Genomic DNA, 21,397 nt, shown 5'->3' with positions numbered 1-21,397 from the left:
GGGATGCACGCCGCCTGCGGAAGCGCCCTTGTTGAGGAAGAATGAAGTTGAAGTTCATGAACCTTCATATCCAAGACCCACCGGCGCGTTGTCCATGACGTGACCAGCAGCCAACTGGTGGTGAAAGATAGGCAAGTTCAATCCTTGCTCTGGTTGTACTTTTACTATGCTTCTTTGGTGTCGGTATGATATGGATAAAGTGAGATTTACATCTAGATATAAGGGTAGATGGCAGCTACCTGTAACAGCCAGGAATACAGAAGACATCGCCCTTCAATTGAAGTAGGCTAGACAGACTGAAGTTGAAGAAAGGCAGGCAACCATGTTACAACAAACGCAACAAAGCACCTACAAACGAAGAACAACCACTCCCGTAGAAAATCCCCCTCTTTCCCTCTCATGTTCCCACAAAAGCCAGGATAGCTTAATGGCGAAAGCGTTGACGACCTAACTTGGAAGATAGTCCCTCCTCATGTGAGAGATCAATCTTTCTCCGTACAGATACACAGGGGCGTTCATTAATCATGATGAGGTATCTAGGTACTTATCATGATGAATGAGCTATCTGGGGTCTGGGGTGGCAGGGCCGACGTCCCCTTGAATGCACACTATAGATGCCAGACCTAGTTGTCAGAGAATCCGAGTTCGAATCTCGTACTGGTCAATCCTCGTTTCCCTCTCTTTTTCCAGCTGGAGAATGCTAGAAGGCTGGGGTAAATGGTAGGTAGATAAAAGGTGTTGTGAATGTAGATAGGGTTGACCAATTAGGTGCTTCCTTTCGTTCCTACCCTAGAATACTCCCTCCGAAGAGACCTAGGAGGATGCAGAACAGTCCCTTCAAACCTACAAGCCATTTCCTTAAGTCCTGTTTACAATGCGTAGAGCAATGAGCCGCCGAATGAATACACGGTAAAGTGATACGAAGCAGGCCAGCTACCAGCCTACAGCTGGAGCTGGAGGCGGTTGAGATAAACTCAGCATGGCGTAAGGAAAATCGTCGACATCCACTCCACAAACCCCACCATAAACTCAATAGCCAGGTACGACTCTAGAGTCTAGACAAGCAATGACAGCTGAGAAAACTAAAGCTACAACTCACTCGAGGCCCTGCTAGGCTACAGTTGGACATCTGGGATGAATGATTTGCAAGGTACTCCGTACTTTACGCTAGAATACAAGACAACAAATCCGCCAGCTTGACCTAACCATGGGAATATCATTTCCCCATGTACCTCTAACTCATTTCGCAGGCCAGATAGCCTAATGGTAAAGCACCGATAAAAGAGACCCACGGAGTACGGAGTAGGGTGGAGGGAACTATGGATTGCTAATTCAGATCGTGAATCATATTCAGCGTAACCTTGAATAGATAATACTTGACATAAACTATGCGCCAGCTAAGATCAGAACGCAACTCAATGTTGAATGAGAGATGTGTTTTCCAGTCATGCAATTGTCCTCCTCCTCAGAACAAGCAATCTCCCCTTGTCGTTCCCAGCCTATACCTAGTATCCTCCCAATATTCTGCTCGCATTGAATTGATGCTACCACACCAATGTATTCCTGTTTCCTCGGGCTTAATTGGTGCCCGGAATCACTGATGAATCGAAGGGCTGCGTCTAAGCACCCTCCTCTTCGCTAATGCGGATAGCGCCCTCGTTGCCGAGTCCGCTGGACCAGAAGCCGTCGACGTAGAGGTTTCTTTATTTGTCAGTACTCCATATTCAAGAGATGATGGGCGGGGATCCTTACGTTCCGGTAGCGGCGTCATTGGCAATAACAAGCCAGTAGCCGAGAATACCCTGGAAGATGATATCGTGAATGGCGAAGAGGATGGTCTCGCCGGAGAGGCCGAGCTTCAGGGAGAGAGCGCCGGCGGCCAGGGTACTGGACGCATATTAGTATTTCCCTTCAGAAATGAAGGCTGGAATAGAAGCTTACATCGGGTACAAGGCTCGAGTAATAAGAGCAACAGTAACAACAGCCGAGAAAAGCCTGCGGGTGTGCGAATCCCTGTTGCTCGCGGCACGGGTTCCCTTAACACCAATGTGGTAAATCACAGTGATGAGTCCAATAGCGCTAATCGCGAACCACACCCATCGACGGGAGGTGTGCTCGGCATAGGTACCGAACAGTCCAGAAGCAAGGGTGACATAGTCGGCAGCAATAGCAGCGAAAAGACTTGCTCCAGGCAATCCGGAAAGCAGAGTCAAAGCAGTCAGAATCAGAGGATCCGTCACGAACCAGTTGACGTAGCGAAGCCAGAGGACTTGGCGGACGACTTCGTGGTCGGTGTTGGGAACGTGCTTGTGCGAGTGCTTGACGGTGTCGTGCTTCCAGTTTATGCCTTGGCCTGTTGCCAGGGCGAGGTAGATGATGAATGATACGGTTGTTGAGGTGGCGACCAGGTAGTGGACCACACGTTTAGGCTGGACATGTCAGTAATTGATCGGATTTAAGTTTTGACTGGGCTTACAAGTTGCACGCGGTTGCTGAGGAGGTAGAACACCAACGATGAAAGCCCCATAAGTACTGTTACAACCCTGGCGTTAAGTGTCAGCGCAGTCCATATACACCGAGAAGGTAGCATACCATAATGTCCGCTTCGAAGCAGTGTCAATCGCTTGGAAGGTAGGATGCCCCGGAACCACAGTCGGGATAGGAGCCACAGACGTGGTTGTATGGTGTCCCGAAGAGGTCGTAGTAGTAAGAGTAGGATCCGGGAATGGGAATCCCTCAGTAATAGTCTGCGTCAAAGTCTCAGTGACAGTGACGGTCTTCTTGAAAATCTCCTCCATGGTGATTTAGTAAATACTCCGAAAGATCAGACAGGTTCCTACACGAAGCAAAGCCGAGCGTAACCGCACCCAAACTCAAGGGGACTCAGCGTAATTTATAGCCCATCCACAAGAACAGCGACATCGACGGTCTCGATCGCGGTGGATCGAGGACCGCACGGGATGATCTGTAGGAAGCAGTGCGATTCGCTGTCCGTTTACTGTCCGGGGTGGCATGGCAATGCTGGTCTCACGGTTTGGCGTCATTCTGACCTCGATGCTGTCGTCATTGACCAAATCTCCAACCAGGAGCGATCATGGTAGCGCCGTGAACAGGCATTGGCTGGCCCATGAGCTTAATTCTGCAAACGAATTGACAAGACGATGCGAATCAGCTGAGCTGCGTTGTGCAGTTCACCAATCCAAAGTGTAGAGCGAGGGTGGAGAGTGGTTGGAGCAGGGAGTGTGAGGCTTGGCGGGGTTGTAGCAGGTTTCTAGTTGCCACAGACTTGACTGGCTAATGTATGTGATGACGACAGACGGCTACGAACAGGGACTTGAAATTGAAGATGAGTGTCATTTCTATTTATAATAGTACAGTTTTAGTCTGTAGACTCCGCTATTGTACATGTCTAATGGATTACAATCAGGAATTATAGAACAGCGTCGGAACTCGCCGTTAGTTGAGCTCACTGACGACTTCCTCGCAACGATCGCACGCCTTGTCTTCGGCGGCTTCTTCTTCTGGAATCACGTATCGCCAACAGCGAGGGCATTTCGATGCTTGCGGACTGAAAACATACACAGTTCCCTTGCTGCCGCTTGGCAGTTCGTACTCCTCGCTGTACTGCCATTTCGCCTTGGCAACAGCCTCTGGAATGGCTTCATTGGCACCACTAAGCGTGACAGACGAAACGACAAAATTATCCGGGAGCTCACCCACGCTTCGCCGAAGGACGGACGGGACGTTAGTGCTTGGTAGCGTGATATGGACGAAAGATTGCAAAGAGGACCCCGTTTGCTTGTGACCTCTTGCCTTTTCCAGCATAGCCTTGATGGAAGAGTGGATCGCGGCGATGTCTAGGTAGTCCCCACCCAAGGTAGAGCTCTGCCATTCCGAGGGTAGCTCTTCGATGGTGCGCTGCAGAGGGTGCTCAATCCCGGCCTTGATGGCTTCGGGTGTGTGCTCCCAGGTTTCCTCAACAAGCAACGGGGTGATGGGGCCCAGCACTTCCTGAAGATGCTGGTAGATGTGGAAGAGAGTCGTCTGGGCAGCTCGTCGGCTAGGGCTATTTTCTGCGTAGGTATACAGGCGGTCCTTGATGGCTTCCATGTAGAAAGCGGAGAATTCAAGGTTGGCCCAGCGATTGACGGCAATGACGGCCTTGTAGAATTCAAACTTCTCGCAAGCCGCTCGGACTGCAAGCACCATTTCTGACACATGGAAAAGAGCGATCCGGTCCGCAAGGAGAAGCTGATCGTATGGGACCTTGTTTGCCGTGCTGAAGTCGGAAAGGGCACCAAGTAGTATCTTGAAAGTGACACGGTATTTGTGCAGACTAGTGTGGACGGTTTGCAGAACTTGCTTGCCGATAACAACGTCTCTAGTGTAGTCACTGCTTGCAGCCCACAGCCGGAGTGCATCAGGGCCGAGAGCGTCATAGGTAGGAGGAGCATTCTCTTGTTGCTTCTTTCCTTTACCCTTCTTCGGCTTGAGAGGCGGCAGCAGGGAGCCGTCCATAATGATCTGAGGCTCAATGGTGTTTCCAATCGATTTGCTCATTTTGCGACCCTCCTCGTCGAGAGTGAATCCATGAGTAATCAAGGTTTTGAATGGGGCACGGGGAGACGTGGTCTGGTTGGAAGCGAGCTGGTGTGAGACATACGTGAGGAGACCGGACTGGAACCATCCACGATGCTGATCACTACCTTCGAGATAGATGTCCGCTGGACGACCGTGTTCGCCGTATGGAGTTTCCACCTCAGCCCAGCTGGTGCCGCTGTCGAACCAGACATCCATAGTATCAGTCCCACGTTTGTACCCAGGGCCAGATTCATCCCTTAGCGAGGCCGGAACCCAAGCGGGATCAGTAGCGTCGTCGGTCCACCAAGCATCAATGCCGCGTTCATCGATAACGTCCATAATATGGGAGACACTCTCTTTGGTGAGAATAGCCTCCCCGGTACCTGGGTGATAAAGAGCGGGAATAGGGACACCCCAAGCACGTTGACGGGAGATACACCATTCGCTTCTGTTCTTGACAAAGCCTTCCAGGCGCTGTTTTCCTGCAGCCGGGACGAACTCGACGTCTTCCAACGCCTGCAGTGCGGGGGCACGGATGTCACCAACGTCGGCAAACCATTGCTCAGTAGCCCGGATGATGATCGGTTGTTTCGATCGCCAGTCGTAGGGATACTTGTGCTCGTAGCGGTGTTGCGAGAGGAGTCGTCCTTCAGATTGGAGGTATCCAAGAACAGTCGTGTTACCCTCACCTAGAACACTTTTGCCGCTCAACTTTGAAGGGTCATCAAGCATTGCGAGGTCGGTAAATCGTCCATGGTCATCGACCGGAGCGAACGCAGAGATGCCGCGGGCACGACACGCCTGGTAGTCTTCCATACCGTGCCCGGGGGCGCAATGGACAAGTCCCGTTCCAGAATCAGCAGTAACAAATTCAGCAGCGATGACAGGCTGTGGCTCGGCATCGGTTCCCTTGAAAAGTGGCTGGTATGTCGTGTGGTCCGCGAGATCCGATCCCTGAATCCCCGGCACAATTACTGAAAGTTCTTCTTTTAAAACACTTGCCAGATATTCCAATCGAGACTGAGCGATGAGAAGGTATCCGTGAGCCGATGATTCGACAATCGTGTATTCCAGTTCCGGGTGGATAGCGATAACAGCATTGGCCGGGAGAGTCCAGGGTGTAGTAGTCCAAATAACAGCACTGATCGTCTTCCCACTTAACAGCGGGTTCTGTTCCAGATGCGAAGGCATCGTGACCAGAGGAAACCTCACAAATGCTGCCGTAGACACATGATCGTCCTTATATTCCAGCTCAGCCTCCGCCAGCGCCGTGCCCGTCGAAGGCGACCAATAAACCGGTTTAAACTGCCGGTAGATGAGACCCTTCTCGACCATCTCGCGAAAGATTCCAAGCTGCCTCTTCTCAAAGGCCTTATCCATAGTCTTCCAATGCCCCTCCCAATCAGCCATAACCCCAAACCCGCGGAAGCCCGCCATCTGCTTCTTGACAGTCTTGCTCGCAAGATTCCTCGCGACCTTCCTTATCGCAGCAGCACGTGCAATACCCATCTCCTGCTCCTGGATATCCTTCCTCGCCTCCAGCGCCTTCAACTCAATGGGTAACCCGTGGCAGTCCCAGCCCGGCACGTAGCGCACCCTCTTCCCCAGCCCGAGCTGCACTCGGCAGATTATATCCTTGAGGATCTTATTGAGCGCATGACCGACATGGAGGTCACCGTTCGCGTAGGGCGGTCCATCGTGGAGGATGAAGGGGCGGTCGGCGGGTCGCGAATTGCGTTGCCAGGCGTAGAGGTCGTCGGTTGCTCTCTTTAGGTATTTCGTCTGGTCGGAGGGAGAGACGCGCGCTGGGAACGTCGACTTCGGGAGCTTAAGGGTCGACGACCACGACCGCGCCAGCGTCCGCGGCAGATCTGGCATGCTAGTGGCGAAGCATAGCCTGCTCCTGGGAAGAGAGAGGTATTGAGGTTAATGTGAGTGGGAATGGCTTGAGGGAAGATTGCGGTGCGCATCGGAGCTCCAAAAAGATTATGGCTTGGCGGCGGAGACCCACTTGTCCCTGGCGATGCGATGCTCCGCTACAGGCAGATCTACATCTACGCTCTTCTCTGTACATGGTGGCATGACAGTAAATCATTAAGTCATGTCAAAATTGTCATTCATATTGTTCATATTATTTATATCATTCCGCTAGTAGGTAGTCAAACAGCTTACTGCTCCGTTCTTCATAACTTCGAATAGCAGCCCTGGAAATCCAAACAGCTCTGTATTGCCCAGGCCTCCATCATGTCCACCTTGCCCTGTCCGCTGTCCTTTGCCTGTAGTTTCTTCCCATCCTCCGAGGAACTCAACGCTGCTTTCCGGACTGTCACCCCATCCTCTGTTCAATACCATTGGCCGTTCGAGGGCTCGTTCTTCTGCGGAGCTGGCGTATGAGCCCTTCCACACGCTTCGAAGACGGTTGGAGACCTCATCGTAGCGGGTCTCTGAAGTTACAGGTGCGCCTGGAACTTTCAAGTCAATTTTCCAACGGCTTCTCCTATACCGGTTGAATGGGTATGACCCTGGGACATTCCCGTGGAGAATAATCTTTGTCACTACGAGCTGCGATGAGGGCGACGGTGGAGTCGGATCATCAAGGCTTGAACTCGGGAATGCTGGCCCGGATGTAGTCGGATGAGATATGAAGGCATCAAAGCCATGATGGAAGTAATTGAAGAAGCATTCCGACGGTAGAGAAGAAGGGTCTAAGGAACCGGTTTGTGAGATGCCCTCATCCGAATCATCATCCCCGCTGTCATTTGATGATTGATCTGTGTCATTAACTTCGATTCCTCGACCAGGAGGGGTCATGTGTATCAAATCATCTCCACCATGTCCGCCAGCGGCACGATGAATGGAAATCCTGCGATCGTTCTTACGGTATATTGCATCCGGAGGCCCGAACTCCGCAATCAGGTCTTGCGGGGTTGTTTCCGATAAGCTGATATGAGTTTGCGGAGTCGACCTTCGAGTTACCACGAGTTTCCCAGATCCCATGATCGTGAACTCCTCAACCTCATCTGGTACAACTTCTTTGTTTTTTCCAGCGACGGCAGGTGACCGTGGATATTGCGGCTGTTGCGTAAATAGCTTGCCTCGAGCTTCCGGCCACGATGAACCCTGGAATATCGACATAGACGTCGCCGGTAAGGCGGCCGTTGATGATACTAGTGATACGAAATCACGGTCTTCCGACCAGTGTGAATGGTCCAGGGGGAAGGAGAAGGCGACACCTGGATATGAGAGCACGTAGGTGCCATATGGAGATGGTGGAGCAGGTGGTATATATTCGCCGGGATACGTGGGACCGAATAGGCGATGGTAGATGTGACGGAAAGGCGGACCTTGCGGTGAAGGGGAATGCTCTTGCGGTTTGGGCGCTCCCTTCAGCACCTCCTGGTTCTTGTACACGAGTGTCGTCTTGGAGAAGTCCACCACTTCTATTAGGCGCAACCTTTGATCGGGTCCATCGAACCGCAAGCGCAGACCGTTCGAAGGTAGCTGTAGAGTGACCGGGTCTTGCAAAGGGTTTGACGCGGAGTATGCGATGTCGATGGCGGGGTACGTTTGAGGATGGGCTTTCACCCGGCTAAGGACATTATGGAGCGATGCTCCGAGTGCTATAACACGTTAGTGGATATTAGGGGAGAGAATGGGAAGACGTGCTTATGAAGCCCAGTCCTTTCCCGGGATAGATATGAGCTTGGGGTGAAGCTTTCGAGGCTGTCATGATGAGGTGCGGTGCTCTACCATGCCGTGAGGGGTAAGAAGCTGATATATATCTTGGGTGTTGTAGAGGTGATGACGTGTTCGGGCTGGGGAAGCTCTGAGGGTATGTTTACGAGATGATGAAGTCTTCGGACAAGTCTTTCAGAGTATGAAAATGTTAGTACCAAGGCAGAGATGGGACTAGAATCTGATACTTTGGTGCGTCAAGTTGGTCAGATGCGATGAGGGACGGCATCATGTGATCATGTGACTGTGAGGGGAGGGGATGACCTGTGGGAAGTGATGGATAATCTTCCATTGGGTGGCTGGTATGGCCGCCTAGCTAAGATAACTCTACCTGACTAATGTATGACTAAGCGAGGTCGACCCTAGGGGCAGGCGGTAACGGGTGGCAGTATGCTCCGACATGACCTCCGTGTCACATGACCTAGGTATCGTTTGTTTATGTTTTCCTGTTTCGGCTCATTCCGTACAGTGCAACAACAAGTGCGATTCTGCCGACAACCACCGACTCGATAAGTCTGAGCGCCGCGATTAGTTAACTTCGAGCTCCTATTTTATTACTTCCACCTTATGTTACTTTAATTATTTTGTCTTGATCAGCGACCGTCTTAATTTCCACCATGGCCGGGCCTCAGCGGCCGACTTCTGGCCTTCCCACAAGGCGAACGACCACGCGACAGCCGGTTCGACGAGCGGGCTCTGCAGCGCCAGAGCGTCAGTCTGCTGCGCCTTCCCCAGCGGTTTCCACCAAAGCTCCAGCTTCTAGCCGACTGCGCGCATTGAAATCACCGAACGAACCAGCGAGCGTAACTGCGAAGCGAACAGAAAGTCGCATTGAGAGGGGGATCAACGAAGACACAAGTATTCATGTTGTTGTGCGGTGTCGAGGACGCAATGAACGGGAAGTTCAGGAGAACAGCGGCGTCGCTCTGCAGACAGAGGGAGTGAAGGGAAAGACCGTGGAGCTGTCAATGGGCCCAAATGCGGTTTCGAATAAAACATACACATTCGATAAGGTGTTTTCGGCGGCGGCGGACCAGGTCACCGTGTATGAAGACACTGTGCTACCGATTGTTACTGAGGTTTGTGTCCCACTCCAGGGTCGGATGGAAGTTAATGCTAACTGATTCCAAGATGCTTGCCGGATATAACTGCACAATTTTTGCATACGGACAGACCGGCACAGGCAAGACGTACACGATGTCTGGAGACATGACGGATACTCTGGGAATATTATCCGATCACGCAGGCATCATTCCGCGCGTTCTCTACTCATTATTCGCGAAATTGGCGGACACCGAAAGCGCAGTGAAATGTTCCTTCATCGAGCTTTACAACGAGGAGCTTCGCGATCTTCTCTCCGTCGAAGAAAACCCGAAACTGAAAATATATGAGAGCGAAAAGAAGGGCCATATGAGCACGACAGTACAAGGGATGGAAGAAACTTATATTCACTCTGCGTCTGCCGGTATTAAGCTCCTCCAGCAAGGCAGTCATAAGCGTCAGGTTGCCGCGACCAAGTGCAACGACTTGAGTTCCCGAAGTCACACTGTATTCACGATAACGGTCAACACCAAGCGAACGACCGAATCCGGAGAGGAGTACATCGTTCCTGGGAAATTGAACTTGGTCGATCTCGCTGGTAGCGAGAACATTGGGCGCAGTGGTGCAGAAAACAAACGTGCGACCGAGGCTGGTCTGATCAACAAGAGTCTGCTGACCCTTGGTCGTGTTATCAATGCTCTTGTCGACAAGAGCCCTCACATTCCTTACAGGTACGCTCTTGGACTATTCCGTTTCCAAGGCGAAGGCTAACCGTTGAAACAGAGAGTCGAAGCTCACGCGGTTGCTGCAAGATTCCCTCGGAGGGCAGACCAAAACATGCATCATTGCGACGATATCACCGGCCCGAAGCAATCTTGAAGAGACCACCTCTACACTGGACTACGCTTTCAGAGCAAAGAACATCCGAAACATGCCGCAGATAAACTCTACTATGCCTAAAAAGACGCTTCTGCGTGAATACACTGGAGAAATCCAGAAACTAAGGGCAGAGTTGATCGCAACAAGACATCGCAACGGTGTTTACATGTCAGTGGAGTCGTACGAGGAAATGACTATGGAGAACGATTCTCGAAAGATCATCAACGAGGAGCAGCGCGCGAAGATCGAGTCGATGGAGTCCAGTCTCCGCCACAAAGTTCAGGAACTACTTGCCTTGACAGGCAAATTCAACAACCTGAAGAAGGACAACGATGACACACTGGCCGCTCTGTGTTCAACAAACGACGTGCTCCAGCAGACTGAAATCGTTCTGCAAAGCACCAAGACTCTGCTTGTAGAAGAGGAGATGCTGCGAGACGCACACGAACAGACTGAAAACCAGCTTCAGGACCTCGGCAATGGAATGATATCAACGCTAGGCCAAACTGTTAGCGACATTGACAACCTACATGCAAAGCTAGACCGAAAGGCGGAGTTGGACGATGCAAACACAGAGATCTGGCAGACTTCATCAGCCGAGGTCTCTGATGTGACCAGCCAGATCGACCAGCGTGTTGAGGCTTTCCAAAACCAGCACGCAAAGCTTCTCCAAACGTCGTCTACAAGGATCAGCGACTTCATTACGAATGAACTATCGCAAATCGATCTGACTCGCTCCAATCTCTTGGACTACAGCCACTCTCTCGACACAGCATACGGGAACGCGAAGAACGAGACTTGCGGAGCCCACGATGACATGAACAATGTGCTTGAAGAAATCAGGGACCTGCGCGAGTCTGTCAAGTCCAACGTTGGAGAGGGTCTCAACGGCCTTTCAGCCGCTGCCGCGAGGATTTCCAAGGAAGTTATCGGAGAGTTCAGTCAGTTTCACGGACAGCTCCACACGTCGTACAGTAACCTCGGGAAGGACCTGAAGTCAATCTTCGAGACGATGACAACGCACCTTAGCGAGCAAAGGAATGAGATCGACAGGCTGCGAGTAGAACTTCAACAGGCCAACCGTCAAAATATCGAGACAAGTCACAAGGCCTCTTCGCACCTTACGCAAGCCCTTGAGGAAGAGCATGTCGCTGCGGATGCTGAGCGGGAAGTTTTGATGTCGCAGATCAAGGCTCTAGTGGAAGAGTCCCGACAAAAGCAGTTTGGTCGTCTCAAGACGAAGATTGATGGTGTTCGAACCGAGATTTCGTCCTCTGGAGACATGCTTGAACACGCCACAAGCCATCATGATAGACAGGTCGACGAGTGGGTGTTCAAATCTGAACAATTCGCGAAGGACGTCAATGCCTCGAAAGACGAGGTCAAGACCAGACTCCAAAATGACTGGGAGGTGAGTATTCGTTCCGCGATCTTTGTCATTATTTACTAAGTGTGTAGGCCTTCGACCAGCGCAATTCGTCTATCCAAAAGACGACTGAATCTGTTCACAAGGAGACTGTTCGGATCGTTGATGCCCAGATTGACGACATGGGCAGACAAATGGAAGCCCTTGACGATTTCGTGGTCAAGGCGCGGTCTCAGAACGGCCAATATCGCGATGCCCATTTGGCGACCTTGGATACTCTTGCAACCGGCGTTCGAAATTCGTACTCTTCGACTGAAGAGCAAATCGAAGGCTTGCACCACCGTGTGAACCAGCTCCAAGAAAGCTCAACTCTGGACCATGCCACCTTGGAGGAGTCATTGCTGCCCTTCTCGGACGACGTTCGTAAGCCTCTTGCAGACCTGTCTTCCAGTATCCAGAACCGCTCCCTGGAGAAATACGTCGCCACTGGTGCCACTCCCATGAAACGGAAATACGACTACCCCTCTGTCTTGCCGAGCACAGAGTCTCACGATGCTTTGAGGTCTAGGATGCGGACAACCAGGGAAATGGAAGTGCTGCCTTTCAACGAGGAACGCCTCTCTGTCCCTACCAGCTCTCCAGCTGGCTCTCCGTCAAGAGGCTTCGTCTACAACGATGCAGAGGACGAGGTAGGAGCTCAAGTACCTTCCGTGACCAGCGTCAACCCTTCCAACACAGGACTTAGGGAAGTCGATGCAAACGTCGCCGCAAGACTGCTCGCGTATAACGCGGACGAGAACTCTCCGACGGACAAAAATGGCTCGGTTCATGCCAGTCCTGACGGTACAGCTGACACTGACGGCGTTGAACAACCACCTGCCAAGAGACGCCGGTCGAACTCAACTGCCGTCGACTCTAAGCTGCCAAACAAAATGCTTGCCCGGAGGATGGCGGGGATGATGGAGGGAAGAGAGAATGTTCCACCACCTGGAGTTTCTAGTGGCCGTAGACTGAGAGGCCGACCTTCACCTTGATATACTTTTCTTGAAGACAGATGCTTTTGGATGGATTTGCTGTGATACCCTTTTTGTTTCTCTAACTAGGGAGTTCGGGGATGGATTGTTATTGAATTGGACGCTGGCTTTTTTATTAGATGAATTTTCGATATACGTTCATTTGGGATTTGCTTGTGTTGACTTTGCTCGTTGCTGTGCGTTTGGAGTTCTGATATTCTCTTCTTGCCAGAGGCATTGCCTCCTTTCGGATACCATTTTGATCAACACAATTATTGTCTATGCTTTCGAAACTTTAATAATTTCTACCTTCCATCTCCAATACTTTCAAGTATACCTTATCCTCTGCAGTATTTGAGGTAGCTCCATATGTACTTTGCAATGATGTTGTAGATCTTATCAGATAACATCAGCCAGATCGGGTTAAGCCCGACAATGACATCTTCAGAATAATCTCTCCGCACTCTGCTCCATCCCACCACCAACATCTTGATGGAGAACAACACACCCAGCTCAGCAACTGGGACCAAGCGCTCCTGGGAAGGCATACCTCTCCGCTCCGACGCCCCGCAACCAACACCTCAGACTTCCGCGGCAATGGCAGAATCCACGCCCACACTCAACGTCCACTCCATGTTCGAGGGCTTTCGCGACGAGCTAGACCAGCACCATGATCGCCGCGAGCGACTGATCAAGATCAGTCGGGATATTACGGCGCTTAGCAAGAAGATGTATATCCCCCTCCATTCGTCAATTTATGACCTTTCTAATGAGTTTCGTCCGACAGTATCTTCTCCCTCCAACGGTTCGTCGCATCCACCCCAGCTAAACCAACCCAACTCTACCGATGCAACTAACAAGAACCCCAGTGTCCGAACAGCAGGCTCTTCCATCCCCCCTGCCATCCTAAAAGACGTAACCCCCCGCTTCGAAAGCATAATCTCCCTCTTTCAATCCGCCGTGCCCGAAGTCCAGTCCATAAACTCGTTCCGGTATCAGCGCCAACTCTCGGGCGGTATACAAGAATTCATCGAGGCGCTTTCGTTTAAGCATTACCTCGAACACCAAGAAATCATCACAAAGGATGAAGTCGCGAAACAGTTACCAGAGGGCATACTTGTCACAGAAGACGATTACATCGGTGGCCTATTCGATCTCACGGGCGAGATCATGCGGTTTGCTGTTACGAGTCTTTCAGCGGGATCTTACACAACCAGCGACGAGGGCGATAACCTGCCAAGGCTTCCACGCGCGCAGGCAAATATAGTTCGAGACCTGAGAGAAATAAGGGCTGAGTTTGAGGGGATCAGTATCCCGCGGCGGCACGACTTTTCTATTTTTAGAGACTTCAGTAAGAAGTCGGAGGTTATGCGGGCTAGTGTTGAGAAGGTGGAGCGCGCGGCGTATGGGATTTTGGTAAGGGGGAGTGAGCGGCCAAAGGGGTGGAAGCCAGATTTGTCGGCTGATATGGGTGGGGGTGGGGAGGTTGATGTTTATTAAGTATGAAGGTTTGTGGGAAGGTATTGACTGCATCAGGGAGTCAGAATATGCTATGGCGTGATGTATGGTATGAGGTATGATATCCTTGTTTGTTTGTATGTAGGTATGTATGTATGTATGTGGTTGATTGTGCCTATCTAGGTACATTCGATATTTCGTGTTTCTGATTTGTCCGAGCAAAAGGCATCCTGACCAAGCAAGCAAATGCAAACGAATGAAGTCATCAGAATATTCCCATCCCATCCAGTGAGTGAGTGAGTCTACGTCCAAACATAGCAATTTCCCAGTCCATTCCTATTTCAACTGTTCCAGCAGTCCGTAGTGATCCAAATAGATAATAAACGCCTGACCCCCAATGTCGTAACCGATCTCACGCCGGGCCTTTGTCTTTGCTCGGTGAGCCTTGCCTTGGCCTCTACTGATCAACAGGTGCCTTCTTATCAGCAGGGAGGATATGGCCTTTCCAAGCCCAACAACCAATTAGCACTCCGAATAACCTCCAACCGAGAAACTCAGAGAAACATAGAGATGGGAAGACATACGCTCAACAAGCTCCTCCCTCTCAGGCCGAGACTCCAAATTCTTCTTCAGGTTATCCGATACCTGCTGGCGATCGAGCTTCTGGCGCATGGCCTGGATGGACCTACACACATAAGGCACATTAGCATTACCACCACCAATACACCTTTCCTCCCAGACCATCTAGCTAGTAAGAAAGCCTGGGTAGGCTCACGGTGCAGCATTCGTATCCAGCAGAATATGCCTATCCTTGAGATCCTGCGGGTCTGGACGGGTCAGGAGATGTTTCTCGAGACTGTCGCGGCGTTCGAGGGGTGAGGTTGTTAGGGAGGTTGTGTCGACGGTGGGGGGTTCAGTAGCAGGAGTAGCGGTGTCGAGGGTTGGTGCTGTCATATTGATTGTCGGTTGAAGTATAGTGTAGATCTGGGAATGGTGTATAGATAGTTTTGAAGTGGTGTAGTGTTTGTTTGGACTGTAGTTGGGTTAAGTGAGATTGAAGAGGGGTTACGAGCAAGAACTTCTAGAAGTAAGAAGGCTATGGGGAGACCCTTATATACTTGAGTACAGTGGTTGTCACGACGATGAGGGGAAGGGCAGAGCAGTGCATGGGCGAGTCAAGTGATTGGTTGGTTCCACGGGATCATCGCGGGGTCGTGACACTTAATCTTCATGACCCAGAGGTACATCACTACGTCAAAGAAAATGGTAATCCAATAATGTATTGCTTGACACTAGTTGTTGTTGGTTTGGTTAATCTTTTCAGTCTGTAGTGTAGTGTAGTGTAGTGTAGTGTCGACAAAATCAACGCGGACAATAAAGAGGGACTTCACCTATCATCAATCCCGAGGGTCTGGTGAAATAGGTACTATACTAGAGTAGGTAGCATGTTGAATAGCCTGACTCTGAGCATGCTGAAGCTGATACACGTCTGACCTGCGCACGGGATCCAGATGGATCTCCCATGTCGCAGGTTGCAGGTTGAATCTGAAACAGCAGCCCCATTCCTCCATGAATAACGGAAAGTAAAGGAGTAAAGGCATGAGATGATATGAGCGGTCCAGGCACCCACTCAGAGTGGGTCGCCTAGTATAGTAGACAGACAGACGGACCTGAACTGAAGCTGAACCATAACCATCGAGGCCGTATCAAATGCTTGCCAATTTGTCAATGCGAGTTTCGGGCTGACGTGTCTGACAGTGACGTAGTCGTTTCAATCTTTGGCTCCGCATCGTATCGTATCCATGGTCATGTTTTTTTCGTCCAGAGCCCTTCCTTTGTCTCACCCATATAGAAATCGACAGGATCCTAATCCGGGCTAGGCAGAAACAACCCTTTTTCCTGCTCAAGAGCAACCAGTTGGTCTATCGCAAAGATGTATTTGATGATGGTCAGTCCGCTGCAGCAAGAGACAACGGACCTGCATCGTGCGATCAAGGAACCCAGAGTTTGCCACGGCCACGGCCGCCACCACGGGATGGACCACGCGCCGCACCGCGGCGACCGTTTCCATTGTTTCGCGAGGCACCGGCCATGCCACGTGAGGCGCCGGCCTGGGTGCTCAGATCAACGGTCGCAGGCTGCTTCGGTGTCACACCGAGTGAGCGGCTGAAGGAGTTAGGGTCGATCGGCTGCGTCGGGATCTCCATGGTGCTTTCAAGAGCCGGAGCGGCGGGTTTGACTGGCGCTGCAGCTTTGCGGTTGTTGGCTCCGCGGGTGCTGCCACCTTTAGACGCACCCTTGCCACGGCCACGGGGGACAAACACCAGCTCATCCTCGTCGCTCTCCTCTTCGTACGAAAGCAGGGGTTTTGGTTCGGTGGTTGTCTGAGTCTTCTCAACGTATTTGCATCGGTTTTTGTATTCTCGTTCTTCGTATTGGATGGAGGTGCGCAGTTGGTGGATGTTCTTGACAGCGATTCCGAACTTCTGCGCCCAAATCTGGGTAGATCGGTCGTTGCTGATGAGTATAGGTGTCTTGGCAGCATTCGGCGCATCGGGGCTTTCATGTAGCCTCCAAAGGAGTGCGCTGAGCAGCGGCCGCAGATCCGCAGGCACGATTGGCACCGTAGAGCCGGAAGCAGTACGGCGATGTCCTTTCTTGACTTCGTCCCCATTTGTACAGTGGTTGTTCGCACACTCCGGGCTGGTGCGAGAGCTTCTCGAAGACGGTGGCGAGGCCGGAGCGCTGTGGGTACCAGTAGAGGTAACCGAGACGGCGTCTGCATCCTTTTTGAAGTTCAACTTGCTGAGAAGCATCCGCGAGAGGTCGTCCGTAGCGGGGGTGCTCTTCCTGTTGTCACCGTTCCTCTCCTGCTTGTCCTGCGGTGGCGATGCGTCCGCAGCAACGGGCCCTTCGACGGCTTCCGGTTCCTCCTCGAATTCCGGCAAGAAAAACTTCTCTGCATCGCTCCAGTGTTCGTACTGTTCCATCGGCCCCTGTAGAATAACTCTATCGGAAGCGTTATCTTTGCCCGATGTAGCGCGGTCCAAAAACCGCGTCGCCTCCCGAGCGTTGATGGCGACCTGCGACCCGGCCTTCTTCAATTTATGAAGGCGCTCGAGAGCTGAAATTTGTAAGTGAAAAGAGTTGGCGAAACCAAGACCAGACAGCCTTACTGTAAAGAGGGACGATCAAAGTGATAGCCCCGTTGGTCGCCCACTTCTTGATTTCGCTGATGTTCGTCGTCAGTGCCGTTTCGTCCACGGCACAGTGGAAGACCTTGCGCCCTGCCGACATTGTGCTTTCTATAGGTGACGGTAACGGTGTCGGTGTCGGCAACGCAAGGTTGGATGGTCGGTTGGTATGAGCACCGTTGACGGCGCAGTCCTATTCCGAATAGCCTGTTCTAGAAACTGCGACTTGGCCACCTTGTTAGCTTGAGGCCTGACTGAAGGTTGTGGATCGGTGTCGGCGGAGAGATCAGGAATGTGGGGGTACGTAGCGGGCTGGAGGCGTTGAAGGTCTCTGGTCAAGAAGCAAACGAAAGCCAAAGTACTCACAGTCGGATCCTGGTTCATGTATAGTTTTCATCGGCAGCATCTTGTGATTTTATATGGCTGACGTAGAAGCGCGACCGAGATGATTAAAGAGTGAGGGCCAAAGGAGTGGTTGGACTGCCGGGCCTTCTGCAGTCTTACTAAGCATCCGGTTACAGAGTGAAACTGAAGTATAATAGAAGGTAAACCAATTCTTTGCTTCCGCGCCATTCAATATTTCATGACGAGTTGTGATTGTTCCTGTTACATCTATTTCATTGTCTGAATACAATCTATGAAGATAACACAATCGCTACGCTTGCGGGCATCCGAGACAGAATTCGGCTGTAATAAGCACCGAGTCAGGTAAGCGTAAAACACCGACAAACAAGAGAGATCAGCACTGCTATCTACTCAAGTTTCTTTCTTGATTAGTCCGTCCGTTGGCTTGACGCGCTGCGCCCATTCACTAAAAAGCAGTTAGTAACCGAGCAACCTTGGGAGAAAGGACAACTTACGTCCAGCTTCCGTCGTACACTCTGCGCAGAGCAGGGTCACCAAACTCTGCCAATCCCAGCGCCGTCTCAATGATAGTTGCCGTCACACCAGTCCCGCAGGAGCTGATAATCGACTTGGATTCATCCAGGTCGCGCGATTCGAATACCTTTCTCAGCTCATCCGGCGGTAGATAAGTCTTGGTTTTAGGGTCAAGTAACTCCTGGAATGGCAGGCTCGTTGATCCAGGGATATGTCCAGAGGACAGGCCTGGGCGCGGCTCGGGGTCGGTACCAGCCCAACGACCTTTGGATCGGGCGTCCAAGATCTCAATCTCTTTAGCACCTTCTTTGCGATGTTCTTTGGCGACCTCCTTCAGCTCAAGGTATGGCATCACAAGCTTCGAATCGTAAGTTGGGACAGGGTAGCTCGTCTTCTCGGGTTGATGGGGCTCGCTAGTCTCTGTCGGGTAGTTATCGCGCACCCAAAGTTTGTAGTTGTTGAGCAGATGCACCTTGGGGTGTCCAAACACTCGCAAAGTCCAGCCGACACGTGGAGCGCTGAAGATTCCGAGCTCCTCGGTGTCATAAACCACCACCTCATCGTCGCGACGAATACCGAGTTCACTCATTGCTTCGGCGAATGTCTCCGCGGTGGGAAGCATGTGCGGGTATGGAGACTCGGTGTCCTTGATCGCATCCAGATCAAAGAAGCGAGCCTGAGGTACGCGATGCTTGCGGAAGACATCAATCCCAGTGCGACCTTCAGGGTCGTTTGGCATGAACCAAGCTGCACATAAGGGTATCACGCGAGGAGATGTAGAGATCTTGGTAGACGGATTCTTCTTTAGAGCTTCAGACAGCTCCTTGGGGGTGACGAGGTATGACGAGAACGAGACCTGGCGAGTCTGAGATTGTTGTCGTATTTGCTGGGACATGGTCATTGTTGGACGTATGAAGCGGGTCGGTGAGGAGAAAGAGCCGCGGATCGCAGCGAAAGCCATGGCCATTTTGACGACAGTGAGGGGAAATGGCTAGTTGTTTACATTCCTAGCTGGTGGGTCCAAGATGTGATGAAGTTTGGACGAGACCGAGTTGGAGACAAAAAGCAGTGTAGTGTAATGCAGAGGAGGAAAGAGCAGTTGTGGAAGGTAGTAGCAGTCAGTGGTGGTTGTGTTGGAGAGATATCAGCAGCAGTGCGGAGTCGGCATCTCCAATCGCCCGCCATGTGAGAATTACCAACCTTCTCTTCCCTCTTCTTATCTCCAGATCTGCCTACGCCCTCTTTGTGCCAAAAGCAATCAACACCCACGTCATCTCATCTCTTTTTAGCCACCATGAAGGTCACTCTAAAAGAATGGAACGCGGTCGCAACCTGGCGCTGGGATATGCCTGAAGACGAGGTCTGTGGTATTTGTCGCGTCCAGTTTGACGGCACTTGCCCGACCTGCAAATTTCCCGGCGACGACTGCTCATTGCGTGAGAGCTCTCCATAATGGGCTAAGCTGCTGCAGTGCCACTAACCTGCTTTTAGTTCTTGGGAAGTGCGGCCACTCTTTCCATATGGTATGACTGCCACCGCGAACCCCTCGTGACCTCACCAAGCTTATGTTTGATTTGATAGCACTGCCTTATGACATGGATCCAACAAGAGACTTCTAAAGGTCTTTGTCCGATGTGCCGACAGAGTATGTTACCCTGTAGCTGATCCTCACTTTTGTTTACTAAAATTCGACTAGAATTCGAATGGAAGCAAAATGACGAATGACGAGCCACTGCTGGTTGATAGTGGATACGGCGTTGGAGTTGATGACTTGCGATTGCTATGATACCCTTTACTACTATATAATATATTTGAATTGTTTCGCGATTATTTACTACGAGCTCTTACCTTCCTGTCTAAGTCTGCCTATATGTATGCTTTCTCCTACCTCAACGGCCGTGCCTGGCCTGATCAAGTCACCTGACGTTATCGATAAGAGCTTCTCCTCATCTGGACCTGAAGCTCGACTCCATCCATCTTCAACCTCTCAGCCTCCACTCGTGATCATGTAGCCAGTACCGGCCATGTCTCTTCCAAAAACCTCACCATCACCAGCTCTCTCATCCTATCCATCGAAGCAGTCTCTCAACCGTTCGTCCTCCCGACCACAGAGCATACACCAAGTCGCGCATCCAACCGACACCGCAGATGAGCACGCAAGCCAGCATATCCCAGCCAACATCGAGTCGCATGCTCACCCGCAAGCCATCGAGCAAGATGACCAAACACACCGAGACCACATCCTCCCACAACCCTTCTTCACCCTGATTGAAGACGCCCACACAGGAGAACACTACCACCCAACAGTCCACTATATCTTCTCCGACGACGATACGGATATCGTGACCGAGGCCGCACTACGCTCCCTTGAAACCGATCATGATAATGCGCCGAACACAGCTCTGAAAGGCCGATCGATAAGACCTCCTTCAAACCAGACCAATGAGGAAGGCTACGATGACGAGGAAGGCGAACCGAGGAAGGAATCTCTCCTTCCGGATCCCATCCCCGGGGTGAAGGATAATTATATAATTTTGGATATTGAACACATCCCGTTGCCGAACCTTAATGCTCAAGGGCTCGAAAATACCACAGGACCGACACTCTCTTCTGATCCTCAAACCCAAGCCCAAGGGCAAGGACAGGCTCTAGCCCAGACAACCTCCCCCGACCCCACCACCGCAACCCACCAAAACCAAGACACCCAAGCGCCACCCCACGCCTTCAGCGTAACATCCTCTCACAGCCTCTCACCATCATGGCAAGTCCTAAACACACGACTCCTCCCCGCCCCAACATTCGAGAACAACCCGTCCACCGAGAAGCCCGCAAACGGCGGCCTGATGCTGCAAATTCAAGGGACATCGGGGCTACCGCTTGGTAATGTACTTGGGCCTCCAGACCGAGAGGGGCAGAGGGGTGGTCAACGGCTAGAGGACATGATGGAGCAGTTTGCGCGGAGGATGGAGGAGCTTAGGGGTGTTATTGAATGTGGGGAGATGGGCAAGGGGAATGCGGATCAAATTGGAGATCAGAACGAAGGTGAAGGTGAGGCTGGACCTACACCTGGCGACGAAGAGTTGAGTCATGAGCACGAGCGTCGCGCAGATGAGCTTGAGGGCCCGGGTATACAGAATGCGCCGGGCGTTTCTGCCGAAGGTCACACTTGATTGATACAGAGCTCCCGGAGTGAAGCAGCTCGCGATGGAAAGAAATGGTCTAGATAACGAGTGCAATGTAATGATATCTGA

General features: G+C 51.6%; 8 protein-coding genes across 8 annotated transcripts; 3 read left to right on the top strand and 5 right to left on the bottom strand.

Moving 5' to 3' along the window:
• Positions 1–1,132: 1,132 nt before the first annotated feature.
• Positions 1,133–2,859, bottom strand: BDV14DRAFT_178900 (opsin family protein). Its single transcript, XM_073769654.1, has 5 exons — positions 2,593–2,859; positions 2,477–2,543; positions 1,942–2,429; positions 1,753–1,887; positions 1,133–1,701 (listed from the first exon to the last, which is right to left on the bottom strand). Exons 1-5 carry the CDS (start codon positions 2,796–2,798, stop codon positions 1,620–1,622), a joined length of 978 nt encoding a protein of 325 aa, XP_073625171.1. The 5' UTR covers positions 2,799–2,859; the 3' UTR covers positions 1,133–1,619.
• Positions 2,860–3,340: 481 nt separating this feature from the next.
• Positions 3,341–6,606, bottom strand: BDV14DRAFT_178897 (isoleucine--tRNA ligase ISM1). The gene has a single exon (XM_073769653.1). It carries the CDS (start codon positions 6,457–6,459, stop codon positions 3,457–3,459), a length of 3,003 nt encoding a protein of 1,000 aa, XP_073625170.1. The 5' UTR covers positions 6,460–6,606; the 3' UTR covers positions 3,341–3,456.
• Positions 6,607–6,680: 74 nt separating this feature from the next.
• BDV14DRAFT_178894 (UPF0183 domain protein) lies at positions 6,681–8,559 on the bottom strand. Its single transcript, XM_073769652.1, has 2 exons — positions 8,248–8,559; positions 6,681–8,201 (listed from the first exon to the last, which is right to left on the bottom strand). The coding sequence occupies exons 1-2, from the start codon at positions 8,309–8,311 to the stop codon at positions 6,730–6,732; spliced, it is 1,536 nt and encodes a 511-aa protein (XP_073625169.1). The 5' UTR covers positions 8,312–8,559; the 3' UTR covers positions 6,681–6,729.
• Positions 8,560–8,796: 237 nt separating this feature from the next.
• Positions 8,797–13,075, top strand: BDV14DRAFT_178893 (putative kinesin family protein (BimC)). Its single transcript, XM_073769651.1, has 4 exons — positions 8,797–9,395; positions 9,448–10,088; positions 10,141–11,647; positions 11,695–13,075. Exons 1-4 carry the CDS (start codon positions 8,934–8,936, stop codon positions 12,634–12,636), a joined length of 3,552 nt encoding a protein of 1,183 aa, XP_073625168.1. The 5' UTR covers positions 8,797–8,933; the 3' UTR covers positions 12,637–13,075.
• A 32-nt stretch (positions 13,076–13,107) lies between these two features.
• On the top strand, positions 13,108–14,115 carry BDV14DRAFT_191737 (translin family protein; the record flags this gene model as incomplete). The annotated part of the gene is made up of 2 exons (XM_073771529.1): positions 13,108–13,364; positions 13,485–14,115. 2 exons carry the CDS (start codon positions 13,108–13,110, stop codon positions 14,113–14,115), a joined length of 888 nt encoding a protein of 295 aa, XP_073625167.1.
• Positions 14,116–14,322: 207 nt separating this feature from the next.
• BDV14DRAFT_110443 (RPEL repeat-containing protein) lies at positions 14,323–15,121 on the bottom strand. Its single transcript, XM_073765667.1, has 3 exons — positions 14,849–15,121; positions 14,658–14,758; positions 14,323–14,574 (listed from the first exon to the last, which is right to left on the bottom strand). The coding sequence occupies exons 1-3, from the start codon at positions 15,025–15,027 to the stop codon at positions 14,531–14,533; spliced, it is 324 nt and encodes a 107-aa protein (XP_073625166.1). The 5' UTR covers positions 15,028–15,121; the 3' UTR covers positions 14,323–14,530.
• A 943-nt stretch (positions 15,122–16,064) lies between these two features.
• BDV14DRAFT_191736 (Rhodanese-like domain-containing protein) lies at positions 16,065–19,107 on the bottom strand (the record flags this gene model as incomplete). Its single annotated transcript, XM_073771528.1, has 5 exons — positions 16,065–17,197; positions 17,250–17,374; positions 17,445–17,479; positions 18,063–18,078; positions 18,128–19,107. 5 exons carry the CDS (start codon positions 19,105–19,107, stop codon positions 16,065–16,067), a joined length of 2,289 nt encoding a protein of 762 aa, XP_073625165.1.
• Positions 19,108–19,440: 333 nt separating this feature from the next.
• BDV14DRAFT_191735 (anaphase promoting complex subunit 11) lies at positions 19,441–21,316 on the top strand (the record flags this gene model as incomplete). The annotated part of the gene is made up of 5 exons (XM_073771527.1): positions 19,441–19,582; positions 19,638–19,669; positions 19,728–19,795; positions 20,008–20,071; positions 20,159–21,316. 5 exons carry the CDS (start codon positions 19,441–19,443, stop codon positions 21,314–21,316), a joined length of 1,464 nt encoding a protein of 487 aa, XP_073625164.1.
• Between the last annotated feature and the right edge of the window lie 81 nt (positions 21,317–21,397).

The sequence above is a fragment of the Aspergillus stella-maris genome (genome assembly GCF_047715825.1).
Source record: "Aspergillus stella-maris strain CBS 113639 unplaced genomic scaffold BDV14scaffold_54, whole genome shotgun sequence".
NCBI lineage: Eukaryota > Fungi > Ascomycota > Eurotiomycetes > Eurotiales > Aspergillaceae > Aspergillus > Aspergillus stella-maris.
The sequence above is the reverse complement of the archived record's forward strand: the minus strand, read 5'-3'. Positions and strand labels throughout refer to the sequence as shown.